The sequence below is a fragment of the Trichomycterus rosablanca genome, chromosome 27, assembly GCF_030014385.1.
Source record: "Trichomycterus rosablanca isolate fTriRos1 chromosome 27, fTriRos1.hap1, whole genome shotgun sequence".
Classification (NCBI taxonomy): Eukaryota; Metazoa; Chordata; class Actinopteri; order Siluriformes; family Trichomycteridae; genus Trichomycterus; species Trichomycterus rosablanca.
This window is the reverse complement of record NC_086014.1, coordinates 4,979,205-5,005,632: the sequence shown is the minus strand read 5'-3', so window position 1 is coordinate 5,005,632 and position 26,428 is coordinate 4,979,205. Positions and strand designations below refer to the sequence as shown.

Here is a 26,428-nt window from a genome sequence, read left to right as displayed (position 1 = left end):
AGTCCATCTGTTTCTCTGCATGCTTTGTTAGACCCCTTTCATGCTGTTCTTCAATGGTCAGGACCCCCACAGGACCACCACAGAGCAGGCACTATTTGGGTGATGGATCATTCTCAGCACTGCAGTGACACTGACATGGTGGTGGTGTGTTAGTGTGTGTTGTGCTGGAATGCTGATGGAGTTTTTAAACACCTCACTGTCACTGCTGGACTGAGAAAAGTCCACCAACCAAAAATAACCAGCCAACAGCGCGCCGTGGGCAGCATCCTGTGACCACCGATGAAGGTCTAGAAGATGACCGACTCAAACAGCAGCGATAGATGAGCGAGGTGGATCAACTAGGTATGAGTGTCTAATAGAGTGGACAGTGAGTGGACACGGTATTTAAAAACTCCAGTAGCACTGCTGTGTCTGATCCACTCATACCAGCACAACATACACTAACACACCACCACCATGTCAGTGTCACTGCAGTGCTGAGAATGATCCACCACCTACATAATACCTACTCTGTAGTGGTCCTGTGGGGGTCCTGACCATTGAAGAACAGGTTAAAAAGATGGACTACAGTCAGTAATTGTAGAACTACAAAGTGCTTCTATATGGTAAGTGGAGCTATAAACCTGGCAGTATCGCACTGTAAGGACCCCACCATGCTTCTTCTACCAGTTAAAGTTAAATGGCGTGTGTGTATGTTTGCATGGTTCGTAGGTGGATGCGTGTGTGTCCACGTTCGGCAAACACACACCACACGAAGGGCCGGGGGCTACTCGCTTATCTGCTGGAATTCCGTATTCACTTTTTTTTATCAAACCCAGCAGGGGCCGCAGACCGAGCGAGTCCCATTTCTGTGTATGTGGGGTCGTGTGTGTTTGTGTTCATTTTAAAGAGGCGTATCTGTATTTAGCCACGCGTTCACTAAATATATTTATATTTTTCACCGCTCCATCTGCTGTATAGAGATTATAGCAGTGTGTGTGTGTGTACGGGTCCTAAATCCAGACCTCCGGTACTATCTGGGTGAATTAGACACAGCCTGCAGATTTAGGTCCTGTGCATTATTCGATTGTCAGAATCATTCGCATGCGGATCATGACGTTTAAAGATGGGATATATTTAGTTTTATCTCCTTTAGGGAATTACGTTTGTGATCAGTGTTGGCATGTGGAAGTGTAGCGGGTATACTCTTCGTATGTCTGTTACCGTCGGTGCTGAGAGTTATTTAGCAGATGCTTTTATCTATTTATGACTGAATTCAGTTTAAGCAAACGGGTTAAGGGCATTGCTCAGGGGTCCAACAGTGGCAACTTGGTAACATTTTAATGTCTAGTCTAGTCCCTTAACCGCCAAGCTACCACTGTCCCTTAGCTGGCATTCACGGTCCATTTTATCAGCTCCACTTACCATATAGGAGCACTTTGCAGTTCTACAATTACTGACTGTAGTCCATCTGTTTCTCTGCATACTTTTTTAACCTGCTATCACCCTGTTCTTCAACGGTCAGGACCCCCACAGGAGGTATTATTTAGGTGGTGGATGATTCTCAGGACTGCAGTGACACTGACATGGTGGTGGTGTGTTAGTGTCCACTCACTGTCCATTCTATTAGACACTCCTACCTAGTTGGTCCACCTTGTAGATGTAAAGTCAGAGACGATCGCTCATCTGTTGCTGCTGTTCGAGTCGGTCATCTTCTAGACCTTCATCAGTGGTCACAGGGCGCTGCTGGCTGGATGTTTTTGGTTGGTGGACTATTCTGAGTCCAGCAGTGACACTGAGGTGCTGCTGTGTCTTATCCACTCATACCAGCCCAACACACACTAACACACCAGCATCGTGTCAGTGTCACTGCAGTGCTGAGAATGATCCACCACCTAAATAATACCAAATGGACTACAGTCAGTAATTGTAGAACTACAAAGTGCTTCTATATGGTAAGGAGGTTGTTTTAATGTTATGGCTGATCAGAAGACTGAATGGCAGCCAATTCAACCAGATGTTACCCCAGATTAGAGATCATATGGGCAATTAATTGGCCATTAATTAATTACCCACACACACACACACACACACTGCACATGTTCCATCGCTAATACTAAGCTGACCAGAGTGTTAGTGAGGTTTAATCATGCCAGATTTATTCAGAATATGTCAGACATAAAGGTGGAGTTTAAATGCCAGTGTCACAGTACTGTGAGACACTCATGACGTGTCAAAGTTAATAATTTAGCTATAAATGCAAATTCTAAGACTTGCAATTAGTTTCCTTATCTTGCCGAAGTTGCATTGTCCCGTAGGACAAAGTATTTCGTGATAAATCCGTTAAATCCCCAGGTTTTCCGCAAACAACCAGCCATATTAGCCCCTAATCCATGTAAACATAAGCCGCTTTTCATTCTACCGCTCGCTAATGCGCTGCGTTAATTGTACAGAGATTATTCACTCCCTCCCCATCTGTCCCGTCTTTGTCTCTTTCCCGTCCCAGATGCCCTTCGGGTCACATGGTCAAGGCCAACGCCACCGGCAAGTTCTGCGTGTACACCATGTGCGCCAGCCGGCCGTGCCACCGGGGTACCTGCGTGGCCCAGTCGCCCTCCAAATTCACCTGCCAGTGCCCGGAGGGGTACAGAGGACGCCACTGCGAGGTCACGCTGGCGGTCTATCAGGAAGACGTGGGCCTCAGCTTCAGATCGCTGTTCGCTATATGCATCTGCTTCATGGCTCTGCTGGGTAAGTGTGTATATTTTGTATACCTGTGTTCATGTGTTCCGAAGCCTTTTGTGGGTCCGTCAGTATGGGAGAGACTGTCCATAAATAAATGTAAACGTTTACGAGCATGTAAAACAAGTCAAAGATTTAATCCTAGAGTAGCGCAGATCTGTAGCAAGATACAAGACCGTCTCAAAGGCAGGACGTCAATACAGGGAAGTCACGGCCATACTACCTACGTCAGGTCCAACTTTGAAAATGCCAGTAATCAAATGCCATCGGGCACCTATTAGAATGCTCGAGTCTGTTGATGTGAATGAAGGTGATGTTCATTGATCAGCTATAAGACATCGCTTGAAAGATTCTCCATTAAAGGGTCACTTCTGTTTCAATTTAACGTGGTCAGTTTGTCTTCCGCTGCTGGGGGATCCCTGATTGCGGTCGAGGTGGGTATACTGCTGCTCGCGCCTCCTCCGACCCGCGCGCAGCCCCCAGCGGTACCCCTTTTCACCCATGCATTCTGCACAGGCACCTCCCTATCCCACCACCTAACCCTACCCACATAGTCCGGTCATCCCGCCCTAGCAGAGCCGCGTCTGCTGCAGGCACTGCCAAGTATGCCCGGTAGACGGCGCCCAGTCGACCGGGGGCAACGCCGAGTTTCAAACCAAGGAGTTCAGAATCTCCCGCTGCACCACCTGGGTGCTTTGGTCACCTCTGTTTAGTGGCATTAGGAACTGCTGGACTGGCAAAATATGAAGAATGTGTTAGTATTTATCCAGTTCGATTTTTATAGCTGGTGGTTTAACCTGATACCCAACTCACTTTTTAAAAAAGGTCCAATGAAATAAATGTAATTTAGCTGGAACGCTCGTGTGACTGCACCCCAAATAAAGTTTCATTAATGAATCTCTTTATAGACGACTCTCCTTCACCCCGGGCGTTTCGTCGTCACAGGTCCGTGTGAACGTTCGGCCGGCGGAGCGGTATCACCCGAAAAGCAGCCTGATGAAATTAGAATTTGCCGTCTCACAGATCAGACTCGCGCTATCGTTGCAATGACCTTAATCGTTTACTGCCGCCAAAGCCGTTAGAAGTGTTAATTACTTGATTTGTAGGCTCGCGATGTGCTGTTTACCAAAGGCGGGCTGGAAACCCAGATCGATGCGTCGTGTTCCGGACAGAATTTCAATAACCTCGGTGTATACGTTAGAAGATTAGATAAAATAGACTTTGTTGTCATTGTAGTTATACTAGGAGACTTTGTTCGGTAGCTCTCGGTGAGATCAGCAGCAATAATGAAATAAACATAGGATAAAATATTCAAATATATTAGAAAAAAGTACATTAAAACCACCTCCCTGTTTCTACACTCACTGTCCATTTTATCAGCTCCACTTACCATATAGAAGCACTTTGTAGTTCTACAATTACTGACTGTAGTCCATCTGTTTCTCTACATACTTTTTAGCCTTCTTTCACCCTGTTCTTCAATGGTCAGGACCCCCACAGGACCACCACAGAGCAGGTATTATTTAGGTGGTGGATCATTCTTAGCACTGCAGTGACACGGATATGGTGGTGGTGTGTTAGTGTGTGTTGTGCTGGTATGAGTGGATAAGACACCGTGGATATTTTTGGTTGGTGGACTATTCTCAGTCCAGCAGTGACAGTGAGGTGTTTAAAAACTCTGCTGCTGTGTCTGATCCACTCATACCAGCACGACACACACTAACACACCACCACCATGTCAGTGTCAGAGCAGTGCTGAGAATGATCCACCACCTAAATAATACCTGCTCTGTGGTGGTCCTGTGGGGGTCCTGACTCGGTACAGCACAAAATAAGCTAAAATTACTAAGCTAAGAAATATGAGAAATGAGTATTTATATTATACTTAATATTATTGCACTATTGTACATAGTATATAAAGTGATCTGTGCTTTAATAGCAGCTTGGGGAGGGCAGGGTTCAAGACAGTTTGGTTTGCTGTCTCAGTAGCTATGGGTGTGTGTCTGGGTGGGGGGTGGAGGTGTAATTGAGGCTACAGCTCTGGATAAAAAGTCTGTTTGTTCGAGTCTTAATTGTCCGATGGGAGGGGGACAAACAGTCTGTGACCTGGGTGAGTTAAGTCCTTGATGATGTTCCTAGCCCTCTTATGCAGGCGGCTAGTATACACTGTGTCCATGTCAGATACTTTGGGAGCTCGGTACCCACAATCCTCTGCACAGTCCTAACTATACGGTCCGAGTCCCTCCAGTTCTCGGCCGTACAGCTGGTGTACCACATTGTCACACAGTAACAGAGGATGCCGTCTATTGTGCTTCTGTAAAAATTGGGCTTTCTTCACCAGGTGGGAGGTGTTAAGTGTAGATGTCCGATCCTTTGTGATGTGGAGTCCCAGGAATTTGATGTCATTGACACTCTCTACCTCCTCCAGGTTATTGTCTGTACACCACCCGGCCAGATGTTGAACCCTCCTCTCTGTAGTGGGACTCATCATTCCCTGTTATCAGTCCCACTACAGTGGTGTCGTGTTAGAGGAGTGGATGGGTGTGCAGTCGTGTGCGAATAGTGTGAAGAGGGCTGGGCTGAGGACACAGCCCTGTGGTGCTCCTGTGATCAGGGTTAGTGTGGACGACGTGCGCTCGCCCACTCTGACGTTCTGCGGGTCTGTTTGTGAGGAAGTCTAGGCGGTGTTTGCTCTTTTGTCGAGACGTCGAGGGGTGGCGGAGTCGGAGGAAAGAAACGCAGCCTCTGTATTCAATCTAATCTGATAGTGATCTACCCACCTGCACCTGTATAGGTCTTAGCGTGTCGTGTAAACACTACCCCGGTGTTGAGAGTCTTTATCTTTGCAGGGGAAAATAAACGAAGCAAGGTTAGGATGCGGTTGCCAGTTTGAAACTGGATTCACACGTAACCTTAAGCGCTAAGCTTGAAATGCCCCGAGCTACCGCATTATCTCTGTGTGTGTCGGTAAGACGCCGCGCGACACCTTAACCCGCTTTTATCGTAAGTCATCCTTCTTCTCTGTTGCGCGGTGCCGCCACGCCGCAGGGCGTTAATGTCTAGTGGCCCTTGACATTCTGAGGGCATCCGAGTAGCGATAGAGGTTTTATTTAAGCGGGATGTATTGTAACGCCTGCCAAGTAGGCCGTAATCGTAATGTGAAGGAAAGGAGGATAAAATATGATACTCAGATCGATATTTTAGCGGCGTAGAGAATAGAGAAGTATTCACGGCCATTTATAATAAACCTCTCGACCGTAGTGTTCCAAACCCTGTTTAAGAAAGGTATCGATCGCCTGTTTTCTATCACTGCAGGAATTCTACACTATATGGCCAAAAGTATTTGGACGCCTGATTACAGGATTGTAGGACATTCTGTTTAAAAATGAATGGTATTAAGATACCATTCAACAATACAATAGCTTATACTAGGGATGTAACGATACACTCTACCCACGATGCGATGTGATGCGATTCACGATACTGGGTTCACGATACGATTTTTCCAGAGCCTGGCAACCCTGTAGTGACGTCAACCAGGCGCGGTGAATAGCGCCAGCGCCCTCTGCTGTTTAAAGTGAATATCGATTCATCATACACGTAAACCGATTTGAATCGCTACACGTGTGAATCAATTTTTAACTGTCTTGTGGTGCATCGTTACATCCCTACTTATACATTATCCTACTCTTATACATAATATACTTGGGTATGAACTCACTCTGTCCACCCTATGAAGCGCCTATATACAGTGCCTTGCAAAAGTATTCAGCCCCCTTGAACTTTTCAACCTTTTGCCACATTTCAGGCTTCAAACATAACGATATGAAATTGTAATTTTTTGTGAAGAATCAACAACAAGTGGGACACAATCGTGAAGTGGAACGAAATTTATTGGATATTTTAAACTTTTTTTAGAAATAAAAAACTAAAAAGTGGGGCGTGCAATATTATTCAGCCCCTTTACTTTCAGTGCAGCAAACTCACTCCAGAAGTTCAGTGAGGATCTCTGAATGATCCAATGTTGACCTAAATGACTGATGGTGATAAATAGAATCCACCTGTGTGTAATCAAGTCTCCGTATAAATGCACCTGCTCTGTGATAGTCTCAGAGTTCTGTTTAAAGCGCAGAGAGCATCACGAAGACCAAGGAACACACCAGGCAGGTCCGAGATACTGTTGTGGAGAAGTTTAAAGCCGGATTTGGATACAAAAAGATTTCCCAAGCTTTAAACATCTCAAGGAGCACTGTGCAAGCGATCATATTGAAATGGAAGGAGTATCAGACCACTGCAAATCTACCAAGACCCGGCCGTCCCTCTAAACTTTCAGCTCAAACAAGGAGAAGACTGATCAGAGATGCAGCCAAGAGGCCCATGATCACTCTGAATGAACTGCAGAGATCTACAGCTGAGGTGGGAGACTCTGTCCATAGGACACAATCAGTCGTACACTGCACAAATCTGGCCTTTATGGAAGAGTGGCAAGAAGAAAGCCATTTCTCAAAGATATCTATAAAAAGTCACCTGGGAGACACACCAAACATGTGGAAGAAGGTGCTCTGGTCAGATGAAACCAAAATCGAACTTTTTGGCCACAATGCAAAACGTTATGTTTGGCGTAAAAGCAACACAGCTCATCACCCTGAACACACCATCCCCACTGTCAAACATGGTGGTGGCAGCATCATGGTTTGGGCCTGCTTTTCTTCAGCAGGGACAGGGAAGATGGTTAAAATTGATGGGAAGATGGATGGAGCCAAATACAGGACCATTCTGGAAGAAAACCTGTTGCAGTCTGCAAAAGACCTGAGACTGGGACGGAGATTTATCTTCCAACGAGACAATGATCCAAAACATAAAGCAAAATCTACAATGGAATGGTTCACAAATAAACGTATCCAGGTGTTAGAATGGCCAAGTCAAAGTCCAGACCTGAATCCCATCGAGAATCTGTGGAAAGAGCTGAAAACTGCTGTTCACAAACGCTCTCCATCCAACCTCACTGAGCTCGAGCTGTTTTGCAAGGAAGAATGGGCAAAAATTTCTGTCTCTCGATGTGCAAAACTGATAGAGACATACCCCAAGCGACTTGCAGCTGTAATCGCAGCAAAAGGTGGCGCTACAAAGTATTAACGCAAGGGGGCCGAATAATATTGCACGCCCCACTTTTCAGTTTTTTATTTCTAAAAAAAGTTTAAAATATCCAATAAATTTCGTTCCACTTCACGATTGTGTCCCACTTGTTGTTGATTCTTCACAAAAAATTACAATTTCATATCGTTATGTTTGAAGCCTGAAATGTGGCAAAAGGTTGAAAAGTTCAAGGGGGCTGAATACTTTTGCAAGGCACTGTATATATATATATATATATGTATATACGTATATATATATACCGATCAGGCATAACATTAAAACCACCTCCTTGTTTCTACACTCACTGTCCATTTTATCAGCTCCACTTACCATATAGAAGCACATTGTAGTTCTACAATTACTGACTGTAGTCCATATATACTGTTTTAGCCTGCTTTTACCCTGTTCTTCAATGGTCAGGACCCCAACAGGACCACTACAGCGCAGGTATTATTTAGGTGGTGGATCATTCTCAGCACTGCATGAGTGGATAAGACACCGTGTCCACTCACTGTCCACTCTATTAGACACTCCGACCAAGTCGGTCCACCTTGTAGATGTAAAGTCAGAGACGATCGCTCATCTATCGCTACTGTTTGAATCGGTCATCTTCTAGACCTTCATCAGTGGTCACAGGACGCTGCCCACGGGGCGCTGCCGGCTGGATATTTTTGGTTGGTGGACCATTCTCAGTCCAGCAGTGACAGTGAGTCTGATTCACTCATACCAGCACAACACACACTAACACACCACCACCATCACCGTCAGTGTTACTGCCCAAATAATACCTGCTCTGTAGTTGTCCTGTGGGGGTCCTGACCATTGAAGAACAGTGTGAAAGCAGGGTCAGTATTTGTAGAACTACAAAGTGCTTCTATATGGTAAGTGGAGCTGATACCACTGTACTTAGGAGGGGAATCCACATACTTTTGGCCCTAAAGTGTAAGCTAAGTTTACCGAGGCAGGTCGGAAGTTATTAAAAAGTTTTTTTAATAGTACATGTAAAGGGCAATCATTATTTAAAAATCTAATTGCCTCAAATCTTTTAATGCGTGACCTTTTAAATGAGCTCCGTTCACTGATTTACAAAAGACGTTAATGATTAGCGCAGACTTTCTAAAGGAGCTTCCTGCTGCTTGAGTCATGCGGCGCACACTTAGTTCCGCGCCGTGTTTAAAGGAATGAACTCCTGCGTTAACGTTTATTCTTAGTCATGTGGCAGTTAAAGTCTTTAAGAAGACGCTGACAGTCGGTCAGGTGGCGCAGGGGTAAAACACGTTGGCGCACCAGGGCTGGGCTTTCGAATAGATCGTAATGAAGCTCAGCTCTGCCATCCGGCTGGGCTGGGCTGGGCTGGACTGGGTGGCCACATGAACAACGATTGGCTTGTTGTTCACAGGGTGGGATGAGCCGGACCTAGGTTCCTCATAACTGATGTAATTAGGCGCCTGTGATCAGGGTGTGGCTCTCCGTGCACAGAGCTGCAGGTGACGAGATGCAGTCGGTACTGCACACGTGTCGGAGGGGGCGTGTGTGTCAGTTGTGTCAGTTGCGAAGCTCCTCAGTCAGCACTGGAGGGTTGTATCGGTAGAGGTGAAGCGTAACGCAACCAGGGGAATTGGATACGACTAGATTAGGGGAGAAAAACAGGGGGGGAAAAGAAGACGCTGACCAAACTGATCAGATTGAGACACGACACCCTCTGTAGTGTGTATTTAAATAGTACAACGCGGCTACTCAGTCTCTGTTTAGGTGGTGCAGCGGTAAAACACGCTAGCACACCAGAGCTGGGATTTCAAATACATCGCATCGAATCTCAGCTCTGCCATCCGGCTGGGCTGGGAGGCCGCATGAACAACAGTTGGCTGTTGTTCACAGGGTGGGTAAGCCAGACCCGGGTTCCTCATAACTGGTGCGATTATGACCTCTGCTGGCTGATTGATGGCACCTGTGATCAGGGCAGTTGTAGCCTAATGGTTAAGGTACTGGACTAGTAAGCAGAAGGTCGCTGGTTCAGACCCCACCACTGCCAGGTTGTCACTGTTGGGCCCTTGAGCAAGGCCCGTAACCCTCAGTTGCTTAGACTGTAAGTCGCTTTGGATAAAAGCGTCTGTTAAATGCTGAAAATGTAAATGTAAACGATCAGGGTGTGGCTCTCCGTGCACAGAGCTGCAGGTGACAAGATGCAGTCGGTACTGCACACGTGTCGGAGGGGGCGTGTGTGTCAGTTGTGTCAGTTGCGAAGCTCATCGGTCAGCACTGGAGGGTTGTATCGGTAGAGGTGAAGCGTAACGCAACCGGGGGAATTGGATACGACTAGATTAGGGCGAAAACAAGAAGACGCTGACCATTTCCATCGTTCTATAGTACAAGAGACAGTAAACCAGCGCTATGACCATTTAAATACACTGATTGATGGCGCCTGCACAGGGTTGAGGAATGATGCTGATCAGGGTGCGGCTCTCCATGCACAGAGCCGGTCCGCATATGAACTCGCCTCGAGCCTGATCCGGCCGAGACACGACACCCTCTGTAGTGTGTGTTTAAATAGTACAAAGCAGCTACTCAGTCTCAGAGTCACAGTCGTACCGCTGGTTTACTGTCTCTTGTACTTTAGAGCGATGGGAATGGACCAGCAGTGGATGGCCGTAAAAGGCATCATATATTCCCAATCAGAAGCTCATTGCTTTTTAAAAATTGACAGAATAAATGAATAAATGAGTTGTTTGTGCTCTTTAATACACTTTTAGTTCGTATCTTTACAGCAGGTGACCCCACGATGCCTCTCGCCTTTGTACGGATCGATACGAACAAAAGCCTTTTAAAAAATTCATACACTCCCGGGATAAAAATGAGTCTTTTAATGGTGCTAACAACAAATCATCGGTCAGAAAATTAGTAAGAACCGAGAAGACGCACTCCAGAGACCCGTGCCGGTATTCGCTCGTCAGTGCTTGATGCTGCAGGAGCTGGATACATGGTCTTCCTGTACAACGAGATAAATTCGTGAAAGATTTAAATGTTTAATATAACGCTTAAACCTTTTGACATCTCAAACATCTTAAAGCATTTTTTTGCCCTGGAGGGTGTGGTATATACAGTATGTCACATAAAAACCCATTTTGTAAGAGGTTTTAGGTGGCACGGTGGCTCGGTGGGTACCAGGTTTCCTCCTGCACTACTAAGACCTGTCTAAGTTGATTAAGATTGTAGAACTGATGTATCATGGGTAACCTGTTACAGCCTGTCCTGTCACATATAGAACCAGAGTCTATCTATTAAAGTCACACTGTATGACACAACACAATATACACCGATCATCCATAACATTAATCAGCTCCACTTACCATATAGAAGCACTTTGTAGTTCTACAATTACTGACTGTAGTTTCTCGACATACTTTTTTAACCTGCTTTCACCCTGTTCTTCAAAGGTCAGGACCCCTACAGTTGTTGGATCATTCTCAGCACTGCAGTGACACTGACACGTGTCAGTGTGTGTTGGTGTGCTGGTATGAGCAATGCTCCTGGAGTTTTTTCAACACCGTGTCCACTCACTGTCCACTCTATTAGACACTCTTACCTATTTGGTCCACTCCTACTTAGTTGGTCCACCTTGTAGATGACTATTCTCAGTCCAGCAGTGACAGTGAGGTGTTTAAAACTCCAGCAGCGCTGCTGTGTCTGATCCCCTCATACCAGCACACTAACACACCACCACCGTGCTGAGAATGATTCACCACCTAAATAAAACCTGCTCTGTAGTTGTCCTGTGGGGGTCCTGACCATTGAAGAACAGCATGAAAAGGGGGGGTAATAAAGCATGCAGAGAAACAGATGGACTACAGTCAGTAATTGTAGTGCTCCTATATGGTAAGTGGAGCTGATCATTGATGTCGAGTTTCAAGGTATCTCTGTACTAGGACAACACGAAGTTACAAAAACTCTTAAATCCTATTAAAAGATGATTGACGATTTAAAAAAAGAGTGCGTCCAGAAATTAAAGCCAATCTGTCAGAAGAAATGAGCTTAAATTAAATCCCAATGCTGCGAAAAGCTCATTATTTCTCATTGTCGACATCTCGAACCTGTAATTGCAGTCAATTTCTTTTAACTTCCAAAAGATCAAAACCCCGTTTATTTAAAACACTTAAATCGCAAGAATGTAACGCAAGGTCATTTTATTCATATTAATAATCATCTCAGTACGTAAAAAAACAACCAGGCTTTTATTAACATCGTTATATCCAGCTGTACAATGCGTTCTTACATGATGAACCTTATTAATATTTAGTATTTTTAACACTTTGTAGTTCTACAATTACTGACTGTAGTCCATCTGTTTCTCTGCATGCTTTGTTAACCCTCTTTCATGCTGTTCTTCAATGGTCAGGACTCTCCCAGGACCACCACAGAGCAGGTATTATTTAGGTGGTGGATCATTCTCAGCACTGATGTGACACTGATATGGTGGTGGTGTGTTAGTGTGTGTTGTGCTGGTATGAGTGGATCAGACACAGCAGCGCTGCTGGAGTTTTTAAACACCTCACTGTCACTGCTGGACTGAGAATAGTCCACCAACCAAAAATATATCCAGCCGACAGCCCCCCGTGGGCAGCGTCCCGTGACCGCTGATGAAGGTCTAGAAGACGACCGACTCAAACCGCAGCAACAGATGAGCGATCGTCTCTGACTTTACATCTACAAGGTGGACCGACTAGGTAGGAGTGTCTAATAAAGTGGACAGAGAGTGGACACTGTATTTAAAAACTCCAGCAGCGCTGCTGTGTCTGATCCACTCATACCAGCACAACACACACTGACACACCACCACCATGTCAGAACGCTATACTAGCGAACTTGATAGGGATTTATTTATCTGTATTATGTAAATTTGTAAATAAAAGCTTGACATGGGTGCCCGGGTGGTACAGCATTAAATTTCGCTAGCCCACTACTGCTGGGATGTAGGGTTTGAATCCCCAGCAGTGCTATCCGCCTGTGGGGCGTCTGCGTGTCTGACAGGGTGCCCGAGGCCTCATTCGTGACAGGACAGGTAGTTACTGGTTACACAAGATTCATCAGTTTAAACACAGTCACAGACAATTTTGTGTCTCCAATTAACCTGACTGCATGTTTTTGGACTGTGGGAGGAAACCGGAGCCCCCGGAAGAAACCCACGCAGACACTGGGAGAACATGCAAACCCGGTGTCAGAATTAAAGCTTCGTGTGGTGAAGTTACAATTAGTTACTACGACGATTGAATGATTCGCATTTTTGGAGTGGATACCCAATCAGAGATGCTGCTGACGAGCCGAGTCTCAAGTGCTGTGTCTCGAACCGCATACTGCTTACTATACTAATAGTGTGGTATTCGGAACACCAGCTCGTTTACCGTCGCAGGGCCTGTCCTCGGCTTCGTACGCGCTTCATAGGGTGGATAGAGTGAGTTCATACCCAAGTATATGATGTATAAGAGTAGGTTAATGTATAAGCTGGTGTATTGTATCGCTAGGCGCATCTACAGTACATCCGCATAATATATCTACTCTCTCTCTAGTGTTGCCTGGTACTTTTCCTTCCTGGGAGTTAATCGTAAAAGGTTCATCGAATTGATTTTGGATATGAATTGGAGGTCGGAGGCTCTTACGCAACTTTGTGTGTGTGGTTTTGTTTTTTAGGGGTTAGGGGTGGTGTTTTTTTCCTCACAATGCACTGTACAACAACAAAGAAATGATAATGTAGTATTGATTACAAGTAAAAAATTGTGTTTTTTTTACCACAGGGAAGACATGCTGCTGTAATATTTTACCAAATGTTATAACTCTGGATATATCGTACCCACTGGGTGTTATTTAATCTGTATTCTGTAGGTAATCTAATGTTTTCTCTGCTCGTGTGTTTATTGTATTGGCGGGTACATAAACCTAGCCGGCGGTATGAAGCGTCTTTGTTTAAAGTGAGGCAGAGATCCAGAGCTGCAATAACATCGTTTGCCTATAGAGCCTATCCCAGCTTTTCAATGGGCGCAAGGCACACGGTAACACCCTGGACGGGGCACCAGTACATCGCAGGGCAGACACACACACATTAGGGCAATTCAGTGTCTCCAATTAACCTGACTGCATGTTTATGGACTGTGGTAGGAAACCCATGCAGACACGGGGAGAACATGCCAACTCCACACAGACAGAACCCGGACCGTACACGTTGTGAGGCGACAGTGCTACCCTCCGATTCGCCTCACTTCGTACCTCATTGTCTTCGTGCTCTGGGAGAACATGCCAACTCCACGCAGAACGGACCCTGATCACTCCACCTGGGAATCGAACCCAGGACCTTCTCGCTGTGAGGCGACAGTGCTACCCACCGAGTCACCGTGCCGCCCTTGTTTTTATTAGACAGGGTCGATGATGATGAGTGCATCATTCATTCATTCATTCACAGTTGACAGTGTTACCACCACGTCAGCATGGTCAGGGTCACGGTGGGTCCGATTCACTAACAAAAGGGCAGGAAACACTGTGAAGAGGTTGCCAGTCCATCACAGGGCAAACACACACACATTAGTGTTTATATATATATATATATATATATATATATATATATATACAGTATAATATCAGTGAAATGCATTCTGAGCAACCCAAGTTGTACCCATGATTGACATCATAAAAGTGCACTGCACTATTTTTAATTTTTATTTCAGAGTGAGTGAGTGTGCGTGTGTGTGCGCGCGTCTGTAATGGAGGTAGAAAAACAGAAAAGACTGAACACGAGGTGCTTCTAGTGCAGAAACGCCATTAGAGCAGATTACAGCTACAGTGGAGTCAAAATACTTAGACAGACCCTGCTGTTCAGACCCGGAGCAATTTGACTTCATACTAAAATGACATGTAGGAACATTGCAGTTACTCAGACATGCACAGTTTTAATGTATCTGGTAGTCATAACATTACAGAGATGGCTTTTGTTTTACTGGAATGGCTGTGTCCTGTTTACTAGCTTAAATGGAAGAGTTTTGTATTAAGGTTCAGCTAATTAGCCTTCGATTACTTTGTGTATAAGTGAGCATGTGACTTTCCATTAGTACCCTGCTTAGGACGTTTTGGCTCATCAGTGTAGAGAGGACTATTCATCCATCTGTTCATCCATCCATCCATCTATCTATTCATCTATCTATTCATCCATCTGTTCATCCATCTATCTATTCATCCATCCATCCATCTATCTATTCATCCATCTGTTCATCCATCCATCCATCTATCTATTCATCCATCTGTTCATCCATCCATCCATCTATTCATCCGTTCATCCATCCATCTGTCCGTCTATCCATTCATCCATCCATCCATCCATCCATCCATCCATCCACCCACCCATCCATCCATCTATCTATTCATCCATCCATCCATCCATCCATGCATCTATCTATCTATCCATCCATCCATGCATCTATCTATCTATCTATCTATCCATCCATCCATCCATCCATCCATCCATCCATCCATCCATCCATCCATCCATCCATCCATGCATCTATCCATCCATCCATCCATCCATGCATCTATCCATCCATCCATCCATCCATCCATCCATCCATCCATCCATGCATCTATCTATCTATCTATCTATCTATCTATCTATCTATCTATCTATCTATCTATCTATCTATCTATCTATCTATTCATCCATCCATGCATCTATCTATCTATCTATCTATCTATCTATCCATCCATCCATCCATCCATCCATCCATCCATCCATCCATCCATGCATCTATCTATCTATCTATCTATCTATCTATCTATCTATCTATCTATCTATCTATCTATCTATCTATCTATTCATCCATCCATCCATCCATGCATCTATCTATCCATCCATGCATCTATCTATCTATCTATCTATCTATCTATCTATCTATCTATCTATCTATCTATCTATCTATCTATCTATCCAACTATCTATCTATCTATCTATCTATCTATCTATCTATCTATCTATCTATCTATCTATCCAACTATCTATCTATCTATCTATCTATCTATCTATCTATCTATCTATCTATCTATCTATCCATCCATCCATCCATCCATGCATCCATCCATCCATGCATCTATCTATCTATCTATCTATCTATCTATCTATCCATCCATCCATCCATCCATCCATCCATCCATCCATCCATCCATCCATCCATCCATCCATCCATCCATCCATCCATCCATCCATCCATCCATCCATCCATCCATCCATCCATCCATCCATCCATCCATCCATCTACCAGTGGAAGCGAAGATCAAACCCAGGTCTTCTTTATAAACTCGCCTGTAAGTAGAACAGTTTGTTTGTTTGTCTGTTCCAGTGGATTGGATTGTAACGCGTGTTGCGAGCCAGGCGCTGTCGAGAATGCCTGTGGTTCTACAATAAGATGTATGTGAGGCATGGTCACGAGTCCACACGGGTCTGGTCGTATATCAGACAGACAGTGTGGTCGTACCTGACAGGCTGGACGTCGAGTGTAGTGATGTGCAGTATGGTGCAAACTGCAAAGATGATTTAACGGGTGTTCGTGATCTATCTGTCACAGCTGCGACATGCACGACATTTATTTTTCTTGTTTTTCCATCGAGTTAGGTTTAAAATGTTATCAGATACAGAGGAGAAATAGTTCGAGCCAAAGTTTTAAAAAGCAGACTGCATTATGTGTGTGTATGTGTGTGTGTGCCTGGATAAAATTAATAAAAGGTGTCAAAACATAAAAGACATGACATAAAACGGTGGCACTTCTTGATCAGTAATGACAGCTCAAAATGCAAAATTTGTTAAAATGTCATTAGACGCACATGACAGTCCACAAAAAAAATAGAAAAAAATGCCGCTATCAGATGCGAATGTGTTCGGTCTGTATTTTCGCGGACGCGCTCGACTGTCTGTCGTGTCACCTGTCTGTGCAACACGTAGCAGTTAGACGTTCGAGATGACACGCCGCGTGTTTTCAGCTGTCCGTGCTGTAAAACAGAGAACGGGAGATGTCTCGCAGTGGAAGCGCAACATCTGTGGGAGTGAAAGTGAGAAAGCGGTCCTGATGAGCGGTCTGATTTGATCGTAAATGTGTTGGATGGAATGGCATGTTACTTAGAAAATCTAGTCCTGTCCAATTACCCGATCGCTTAACGCTTACTCTCTACTGATGCTGACCTCTCTTCCTGACTGAAGAGAGCCAGAACTGACACACGCCCCCTCCGACACGTGCGCAGTAGCCGAATGCATCTCGTAAGGGGGTTCGTATGTGTCACACACTCATCCCCATTATCCCCCGTCTCTGTGCAGACAGCATCGATCAGCCAGCAGAGGTCAGTTCCAACCCCCTCTTTACGAATTAGCCAATCGTTTCCGTGTAGGCGCCCAACCTGCCGGTTGCAGAGCTGAGATTCGAGATGTGTGAGGTTCTATACGTTTGTAGACATGTGCTCCCATCCTCTCGTCTGTTTTGAACTTGCAGCCCAACCTGTAATGCGGCAGGGCTAAGTGACCCTGCAGATAACTGTTACCTGCAGATACGTGGGGTCTTCCGATCTAGTCGTATCCGATCACCCGATCGCATTGCGCTTCCTCCCTTCAGACGTTGAGCTCCACTCCTGCCCCTCCGACCCGTGCGCAGTAGCCGACCGCATCTCGCGTGAGGGTTCGTATGTGTCACACACTGATCCCCATTATCCCCCGTCTCCGTGCAGACAGCATCGATCGGCCAGCTGAGGTCACTTCCGGCCCCCTCTCTACGAATTTGCCAATCGTTGTCCGTGCAAGGCGCCCAGCCTGCCGGTTGCAGAGCTGAGATTCGAGATGTGTTTTACTGCTGCGCCACCTGAGCGCACAGGGGTTTGACCAGGGCACGAATTCTTGTAAACCTCTACTTTGGTCACATGCCTATCTATACTAAAAAATTGTTTTAAGTATTGATGCGGCTGTAATCGTCTGTAGTGCCTGCAAAACAACGGACCAGAAATAAACAGTGTGTATACATGATGTCTGTGGTGTGTAGTGCCAAGTATATTTAACGGGCGCCATGTTCTGGCTCCATGGCAACAAAGTTTGGTCTGCCTAATTAAGTCCGCGTTCGAGGAGGGTTTTTAGCACACGCACGCACACACACGCACACATACACACAATTGTCTGTCTGTTGAAGTACATCAGGGGCCAGTGCACCACGCAGATGAAGCATATCAGTTCCAACCTGCTGCATGTATTCCCCTTTGATTTAAATTTCTTTCATCCGGTTGATTATTGAGGCCAAGCAGCAGCAGCAGCACCACACACACACACACACACACAAACAACACCACTACCACCAAACTGCAGAACCTGTGTGCAACATCGATTCTGCTTTTATTTCTCAGTTCCGTCGTGGTATCCGCGCGTGTGCGTGCGTAGGCGTTTGTGCGCACAGATTAGCCGGTGTCTGGACGCCGCTAAATGTCAGCGCCGTCTCACGCCGGTGTCTCGCGCCGCTCCCGACCGCCGGCAGTATTAAAAACTTCTCCAGGGATTTCTCCGGAGACGATCCTCCTCCGAGACTCGAGACTCGAGTCGGTTTCACTTATAGAAACACGGCCAACGGAGAGCAATAGAGTGGAGGAGATGGAGCAGAACGGCCAGGGAGGAAGACAAACACGTCGAAGCGAGAAGAAGGATAGAAATAGGCACAGGATTTAGTGAAGTCGGGACTGGGTGGGTATGAGAAAGGAAGGTTGTAGAGCTGAATTACACGGATCGGCCATGACATTCGAACCGCCTCCTTGTTTCTACACACACTGTCCATTTTATCAGCTCCACTTACCATATAGGAGCACTTTGTAGTTCTACAATCACTGACTGTAGTCCATCTGTTTCTCTGCATGCTTTGTTAGCCCCCTTTCATGCTGTTCTTCAACGGACAGGACTCTCCCAGGACCACCACAGAGCAGGTATTATTTAGGTGGTGGATCATTCTCAGCACTGCAGTGACACTGACATGGTGGTGGTGTGTTAGTGTGTGTTGTGCTGGTATGAGTGGATTAAATACCGGGTCCGCTCACTGTCCACTCTATTAGACACCCCTACCTAGTCGGTCCACCTTGCAGATGCAAAGTCAGAGACGATCGCTCATCTATACGCTGCCCACGGGGCGCTGTCGGCTGGATGTTTTTGGTCGGCGGACTATTCTCAGTCCAGCAGTGACGGTGCTGTGTCTGATCCACTCATACCAGCACAACACACACTAACACACCACCACCACGTCAGTGTCACTGCAGTGCTGAGAATGCCTGCTCTGTGGTGGTCGTGTGGGGGTCCTGACCATTAAAGAGCAGGGTGAAAGAGGGATAACAAAGCATGCAGAGAAACAGATGGACTACAGTCAGTGATTGTAGAACTACGAAGTGCTCCTATGTGGTAAGCGGAGCTGATAAAATGGACAGTGAGTGTAGAAACAAGGCGGTGGTTTTAATTATTATTAATTCATTTAGCATCGTTATCCTAGTATTGTTAATCTGTATCGTTATACTCCAGGCATTCACTCCATAAGTACCAGGACGCCACAGTATATCATTTGTGCTTTCCTATTACACTTGGCTCGGTATAAAATAGCCCCTAATATGCGAATAAGCATCCCTGTAATGCAAAGATACCAAATAACGACGCGCCGTCCAATCCCCTCTTCGTTTTCAGAGATCGCAGGGCACCCCCACAGTCTCGCCGTGTAGGATCCGGCACGCTAATACGGACCGTATCGTGCGACCCCCGGCCGAGAACCGGCGTTATCAGTGCTTCGACGCTTACGACGTTTATGATCGTGCAAGCGATGCCTGACAAGACTCATGGGCTGCTGGGAAATGCAGCGAGGGCAGAAACGCAGGGTCGCGGATCGATGGAGCGAGCCGGAACAGAGCGGCAGGCGGAAGTACGGCGGAGTCGGAGCTGTTCGATAACGCTCGCAGATCTCCGGCGTCTCTCCAGACTTTTAACTTTAAAGTTACTCTTTGAGATTTTGAAATCACTCAGGCAAAAAAAAATCGATACGGAGCAACGGAGCTCAGCACTAACCCCAGTGTAATAATATTTTACATAGAAACGATTCGGTGCTTGTCGGTTAGAAACTCAGCCCTGCCGCCCGACTGGGCCGGGCGGCTACATGAACAACGATCGGCTGTTGTTCATACAGGGAGGAAGCCGGATAGTGACTCTCTCATGGCTGATGCAATTACGACCTCTGCTGGCTGATTGATGCCGCCTGCACAGTCGATCATGCGTCGATCAGGGTGTGGCTCTCCGTACACGAAGCTGATCTGCATATGAACATTAAAACCACCTCCTTGTTTCTACACTCACTGTCCATTTTATCAGCTCCACTTACCATATAGAAGCAATTTGTAGTTCTACAATTACTGACTGTAGTCCATCTGTTTCTCAACATACTTTTTTAGCCTGCTTTCACCCTGTTCTTCAATGGTCAGGACCCCCCACAGGACCACCACAGAGCAGGTATTAGTTAGGTGGTGGATCATTCTCAGCACTGCAGTGACACTGACATGGCGGTGGTGTGTTAGTGTGTGTTGTGCCGGTATGAGTGGATCAGACACAGCAGCGCTGATGGAGTATTTAAACACCTCACTGTCACTGCTGGACTGAGAATAGTCCACCAACCAAAAATATGCAGCCGACAGCACCCCGTGGGCAGCGTCCCGTGACGACTGATGAAGGTCTAGAAGATGACCGACTCAAGCAGCAATAGATGAGCGATCGTCTCTGACTTTGCATCTACAAGGTGGACCAACTACCTAGTTTTTTAACCCCGTGGACAGTGAGTGGACACGGGGTTAAAAAACTCCAGCAGCACAACACACACTAACACACCACCACCATGTCAGTGTCACTGCAGTGCCGAGAATGATCCACCGCCTAAATAATACCTGCTCTGTGGTGGTCCTGTGGGGGTCCTGACCATTGAAGAACAGCATGAAAGGGGGCTAACAAAGCATGCAGAGAATGAAATGGACTACAGTCAGTAATTGTAGAACTACAAAGTGCTCCTATATGGTAAGTGGAGCTGATAAAACGGACAGTGAGTTTTTTAGATTGACATCATCGTGTTGCCTACTTTATTGTAGTGACCGGTAGAAACCTGACGTTAATAAAAGAAGCGTTTTTACAGTATTTAATTAGATCTGTTACTAGTGCATGAAATCATGTGAATTATTAAGTAATTAGTAAGAAAAACAAACAAATTGACCTGTGCAGTGATAAAAAAATGTAATGCATAAATGGTAATTACTACGGCACGTTGATTTTAGTAACGATTAGTCATAAAAGACAAAGATAATAAGGTTCGTGGTGGATCTGAAGCTTGATACAGATTTCTTGCGAGTTTAAGTTAGACAGGCGTGCGGAGACGTTCTCCTTACGGTACGCCGAGTTCGATCCATCGTCCAGGACCATTTTAATAAATAAAAACCATATGCCAGTGTGTGACTTTGAAATTGCCACGACTGTCCAAGCTGTTCCCATTAAAAACAGCTGGAAAGGGAAACATCGCTTAATAATGGGTGTAAACCGGGGGGGGGGGGGGGGGCGTCGATTTAAAAGACGGTTCAATTAAAGGCCAGGTCTGCACCTTTCTCTTCGAATGTGAATTGCTATTTTTAAACCGCTATAAGTCTTTGAATACGAGCCAGAAATCCTATTTGCAGCGAACAAGACTAAATCCGGTGAGTAGCTCTGGGTAAAGTACTTTTCTTTGGCACCAGCGCGACGTGACAAATCTGACGTTCGTCGACGTGAAGCACTTTCAGCACGGGGACAAAAATCGGCCCCTGATTTCATCGCTTGGCGTCTTTTCAAGTACCCAGACCCTGTGAATCTGTCTGTGTTGGCATGAAATAACACATCAATGGAGGGTTTTGGCGTACAAGGTCGCTTAATCGACTTTATCGTGGCCAGTTTACCCAACCGTAGTAAACATTAGTAAACGACATGCTTTTTATTATTTATTATAGTCGATGCCCTAAAAGGAATTCATTTCAATTTAGTCATTTCCCATTCCCGATCGTTAACCCACTGCCGCCTTCACAATCGAGGAGAGCCGGATCCTGCCCGGTTCGTGGCATGGTCATAGGGCAAGTCGTAGCCTAGTGGTTAAGGTACTGGACTAGTAATTAGAAGGTCGCTGGTTCAAGCCTCACCACTGCCAGGTTGCCACTGTTGGGTCCTTGAGCAAGACCCTTAACCCTCAATTGCTCAGACTGTATACTGTAACTGTAATGTAAGTCGCTTTGGATAAAAGGCGTCTGCTAAATGCCGTAAATGTAAATGTAAAATGGTCATGTGTTCAAACACTCGAGCAGTGATTGGCTAGAGTGTTAGACTGCTTTAGCTAAAAAAGCCCAATCAAGAGTAGAGCAATTAAATTGAGGAAAAACTGATGTTAACAAGGACGTCACAGTGGCTCGGTGGGTAGCGCTGTCGCCTTACACGATAAGGTCCTGGGTTTGATTTCCAGGCGGGGCGGTCGCCCCTTGTCCGTGTGGGTTTCCCCTGGGAGTTCCGGTTTCCTCAGACAGTCCAAAAACGTGCGGTCAGGTTCATTGAAGACACCAAATTGCCCTATAGGTGAATGTGCGTGTGTGTTTGTGTGTGTACGTGTGTCTGGCATCCCGTCCAGGGTGTTACTGTGTACCTCGCGCCCATTGAAAAGCTGGGATAGGCTCCGCGACCCTAATTGGATAAGCGGGTAAGAAAGTGAGCGAGTGATGTTAATAGAAGAAGCCTTGAATGACCCAGTCGACTATTTAAACCCCATCGATCATTGCTGGCATACCTTAAGCGGGCATACACCACCACTTCCCAAGCAACCTAGCAGACTTCTGGGAGAATTCTGGGAAGAGGTGTGACCAAAATTGCTCTATGGCACCATGTGACATTGGTCCAGAAAGACTGCTGGATGTATAGCCACTAAAATGGTTCAACCAAGTAATAATTATTCGCATTCATTTATGCATTGTCTGTTTACCACCACTTACAATCAGGGTTGTAATGGGTCTGAATCGCTGAGGGAAAGGCAGGACTCATCAAAGGGCAAACACGGTCCTTGGACTGCGGGAGGAAGCCGGAGCACCCGGATGAAAACCCACACATAAAGGACTCCGCTTGGGAATCGAAACCCTGTGAGGCAGCAGTGCTACCCACCGAGCCACCGATTACACACTCACTCACTCGCTTTCCTAACCGCTTATCCAATCAGGGTCGTGGGGAGGGGGTGCTGGAGCCTATCCCAGCTTTTCAATGGGCGCAAGGCACACAGTAACACCCTGGACGGGGCGCCAGTCCATCGCAGGGCAGACACACATAAACGAACACATACACTCATTTACCTATAGGGCAATTCGGTGTCTTCGATGAACCTGACTGCATGTTTTTGGACTGCGGGAGGAAACCGGAGCTCCCGGAGGAAACCCACACAGAAAGGGCTCCGCTTGGGAATCGAACCCAGGACCTTCTTGCTGTGAGGCAGCAGTGCTAACCACCGAGCCACCGATTACTCGGTCACTCACTTTCTTAACCGCGTAAATAATTCGGGTCGCAGGGGGGAGCTGGAGCCTATCGTAGCGTTTCAACGGGCGCAAGGCACACAGTAACACCCTGGACGGGGCACACACACACACCCATTCACCTATAGGGCAATTCGGTGTCTCCAGTTAACCTGACCGCATGTTTTTGGACTGTGGGAGGAAACCGGAGCTCCCGGAGGAAACCGATCATATGCATATGATTATAATTTGTATTTTATGCAAGTTTGTGGATTTGTGGCTATAAAACGATCATAAATAAATACAACTGAACCCAGGTTGTGACGAGGCAGTGCGATCGTAGCGTGAAGTAGTCTGAAGTGGAGGCAAACCAGTAGCGACGAGGAATACGGGAAGGCGGTCGGAAGAAGACCAGACCGACAGAGTGAAGTCTAGACGATATAAACATGCGATCGACCGGAAAGGTCGATCCGATACCGGGAAGGATCGAAGCCGGGCGTCTTGGACGCGCCGCTCTTCCCCGCGTCATCGCGTCCGCCGACTGTCTCGCGACGTCTCCGCCGGTCGAGGAATAATTTCCACGGACGACGCGTCGGTGCTGGAGCCGATCAGCCATAACATTAAAACCACCTCCTTGTTTCTACACTCACCGTCCGTTTTATCAGCTCCGCTTACCACTTGGGGGAACTTTGTAGTTCTACAATCACTGACCGTAGTCCATCTGTTTCTCCGGATGCTTTGCTAGCCCCCTTTCATGCTGTTCTTCGATGGTCAGAACTCTCACAGGACCTCTACACTCTACACCTCTGCACTGACACCGATGGTGGTGGTGGCGTCAGTGTGCGTCGTGCTGGTATGAGCGGATAAGTAAACACCTCGCCGTCACTGCTGGACTGTAGTCGTCCACCGACCGAATATATCCGGGCAACAGCGCCCCGTGGGCAGCGTCCCGTGACCACCGCTGAAGGTCTAGAAGTCAAGTGAAGGTCAAGTGAAACAGCAGCGATAGATGAGCGATCGTCTCTGACCTCACGTCTACGAGGTGGACCGACTGGGTAGGAATGTCTGATAGAGTGGACAGTGAGTGGACACTCACGCCAGCACGACACACACTAACACGCCAGCACCATGTCAGTGTCACCGCAGTGCTGAGAATGATCCACCACCTAAATAATACCTGCTCTGTGGTGGTCATGTGGGGGTCCTGACCATTGAAGAACAGCATGAAAGGGGGCTGACAAAGCACGCAGAGAAGCAGATGGACTACAGTCAGTGATTGTAGAACTACAAAGTGCTTCTATATATATAAGTAGAGGCACAGTAATGTTAGAAGCATATCACTTCGATTTATTATTATTATTATTATTATTTATTGATTCAGTATTTGCATTTTTTACCGTTACTACTGGTATGCGAGCTACGTTTATTCCCAAGGGCCGGTCCTTGGCCTCGATGGTACGGGTATCTGCTTAGAACAGCATCGAGAGTAATTTAAGTAGTCCGGTCGGCCAGTAGGATCGTCGACGATCGGATCTCCTTCGTCTTCAAACGGTCCGATCTCTCGTCTCGTATCGTCCTTCGTTCACCTCTGCCGGCGAGAGCCGCGGGAGCCGAGAGGATCGGCTCGGGTTTGTATTTCGGTCACTCCGGCGGGGTGTCGGTCTGCCCGGCGGGCTCCGTTCGGTGGGTCGTGTCGATGTCATCGCGTGTGGTAGAGTCACCAGAGTCGACTCGCGGCAGGGCAGTCGTAGCTCGGTGGTCAAGTAATCAGACTAGTAATCGGAAGGTTGCCGGTTGGGTCGCTGGTCCGCACTGTCGGGCTCCCGAGCGAAGCCCTCGACCCCCAACGGTCACAAGTGTTGTGTTCATTAGAAGGTATCATGGCTGAGAACGGTCCATCACCCAAATAACAGGGATCTCTGGAAGTCCTATATGGAGTCTATTAGGGTGAAAGAGCATACAGAGCAACCAAGTCGTATAGACGTATAGAAGTCTGGTATTACCGCCTCTTGGGACGACCGCTCGGCACAGGTCTACGTAGACACGCAGGAACACTCAGGACCTCGCAGATTACAGAACGCCTCCACATTCGACAGTTCCTCCAGAGGTCCTTAGCGTAACCCATGCAAAGCTGGGCCGATCTCTCGGTAACCGGTTTTAACACAGCAGACGAAGCGCAACGTTCCCCGACCCACGATCAGCCTCCATCGACCCCATCAGCTCGAGTTTATGCTAACGATGGGGCACAAAGGGCCCAGACTTATCATAGCAGGAAGCTGAGAGGGTGTGTTTGCTTATTCGAGTGTGTGTGTGTGTGTGTGTGTGTGCGCAGTACTGCTGCTGGGGATCTTTCTTTACACACGGTGGAGGAGCTACAAGGGCCTGAAGGAGGGAGTGTACCACGTCTCGGCTCACCACGACGGCTGGGAGGACATCCGCGAGAACGTGCTCAATTACGACGAGGAGGGGGGCGGAGAGGAAGACCAGGTGAGTTAACGACCCGCAACGTTCCCCCGACGGTTTAACACACAGGACGCGAGCCAAAGATAGGCATCGAACGAGTGGCCCACGTCGCCATGACGACCCTCGAGGGACGACCGAAAAACGCGGAATCGTCTCCACGGCAACCTTCTCCGTCGAGCGCTCGCCGGCTCCGATTTCTCACGCCGACCCGAAGCCGAGCGTTTGGAGACGGCGTGACGGCTCGACGTTTTACCCCCGACATCTCTCGCTGAGAGTGCGTACGCCGGGGAGAGGAGCTCCAGGTTCTATCCTTTTAACGGAAGGAAACTAGAAAGAGTCGTCGCTTCCGCGGAGAAGAAACGGCCAACCGACGCCAGCAGGGGGTAGACGGGTGACTTCGCGTGGGGTGTACGCAAGAAATCGATGGTAGTTTTAAAGTTTCCAAAAATAGGTTTAAGAGTTCAAAAATTGGTAAAGAAAAAAAAAAAAAAAACATGAGGAATAAATATTTTAATAGGTACATATGATATTAAAGCAATAG

At 46.8% G+C, this 26,428-nt stretch overlaps 1 protein-coding gene and 1 long non-coding RNA gene across 2 annotated transcripts in view; one reads left to right on the top strand and one right to left on the bottom strand.

Moving 5' to 3' along the window:
* Positions 1 to 26,428, top strand: part of si:ch211-186j3.6 (neural-cadherin) — a 270,206-nt gene that overhangs the window by 241,445 nt on the left and 2,333 nt on the right. Inside the window, exons 31-32 of the mRNA XM_062989918.1 lie at positions 2,486 to 2,730; positions 25,757 to 25,911. Coding sequence (XP_062845988.1) covers positions 2,486 to 2,730; positions 25,757 to 25,911 — 400 coding nt within the window. The remainder of the gene's footprint in view (positions 1 to 2,485; positions 2,731 to 25,756; positions 25,912 to 26,428) is intronic.
* LOC134304311 (uncharacterized) lies at positions 10,704 to 25,780 on the bottom strand. The gene is made up of 2 exons (XR_010007809.1): positions 24,822 to 25,780; positions 10,704 to 10,843 (listed from the first exon to the last, which is right to left on the bottom strand). It is a non-coding gene; the product is annotated as an uncharacterized LOC134304311 (long non-coding RNA).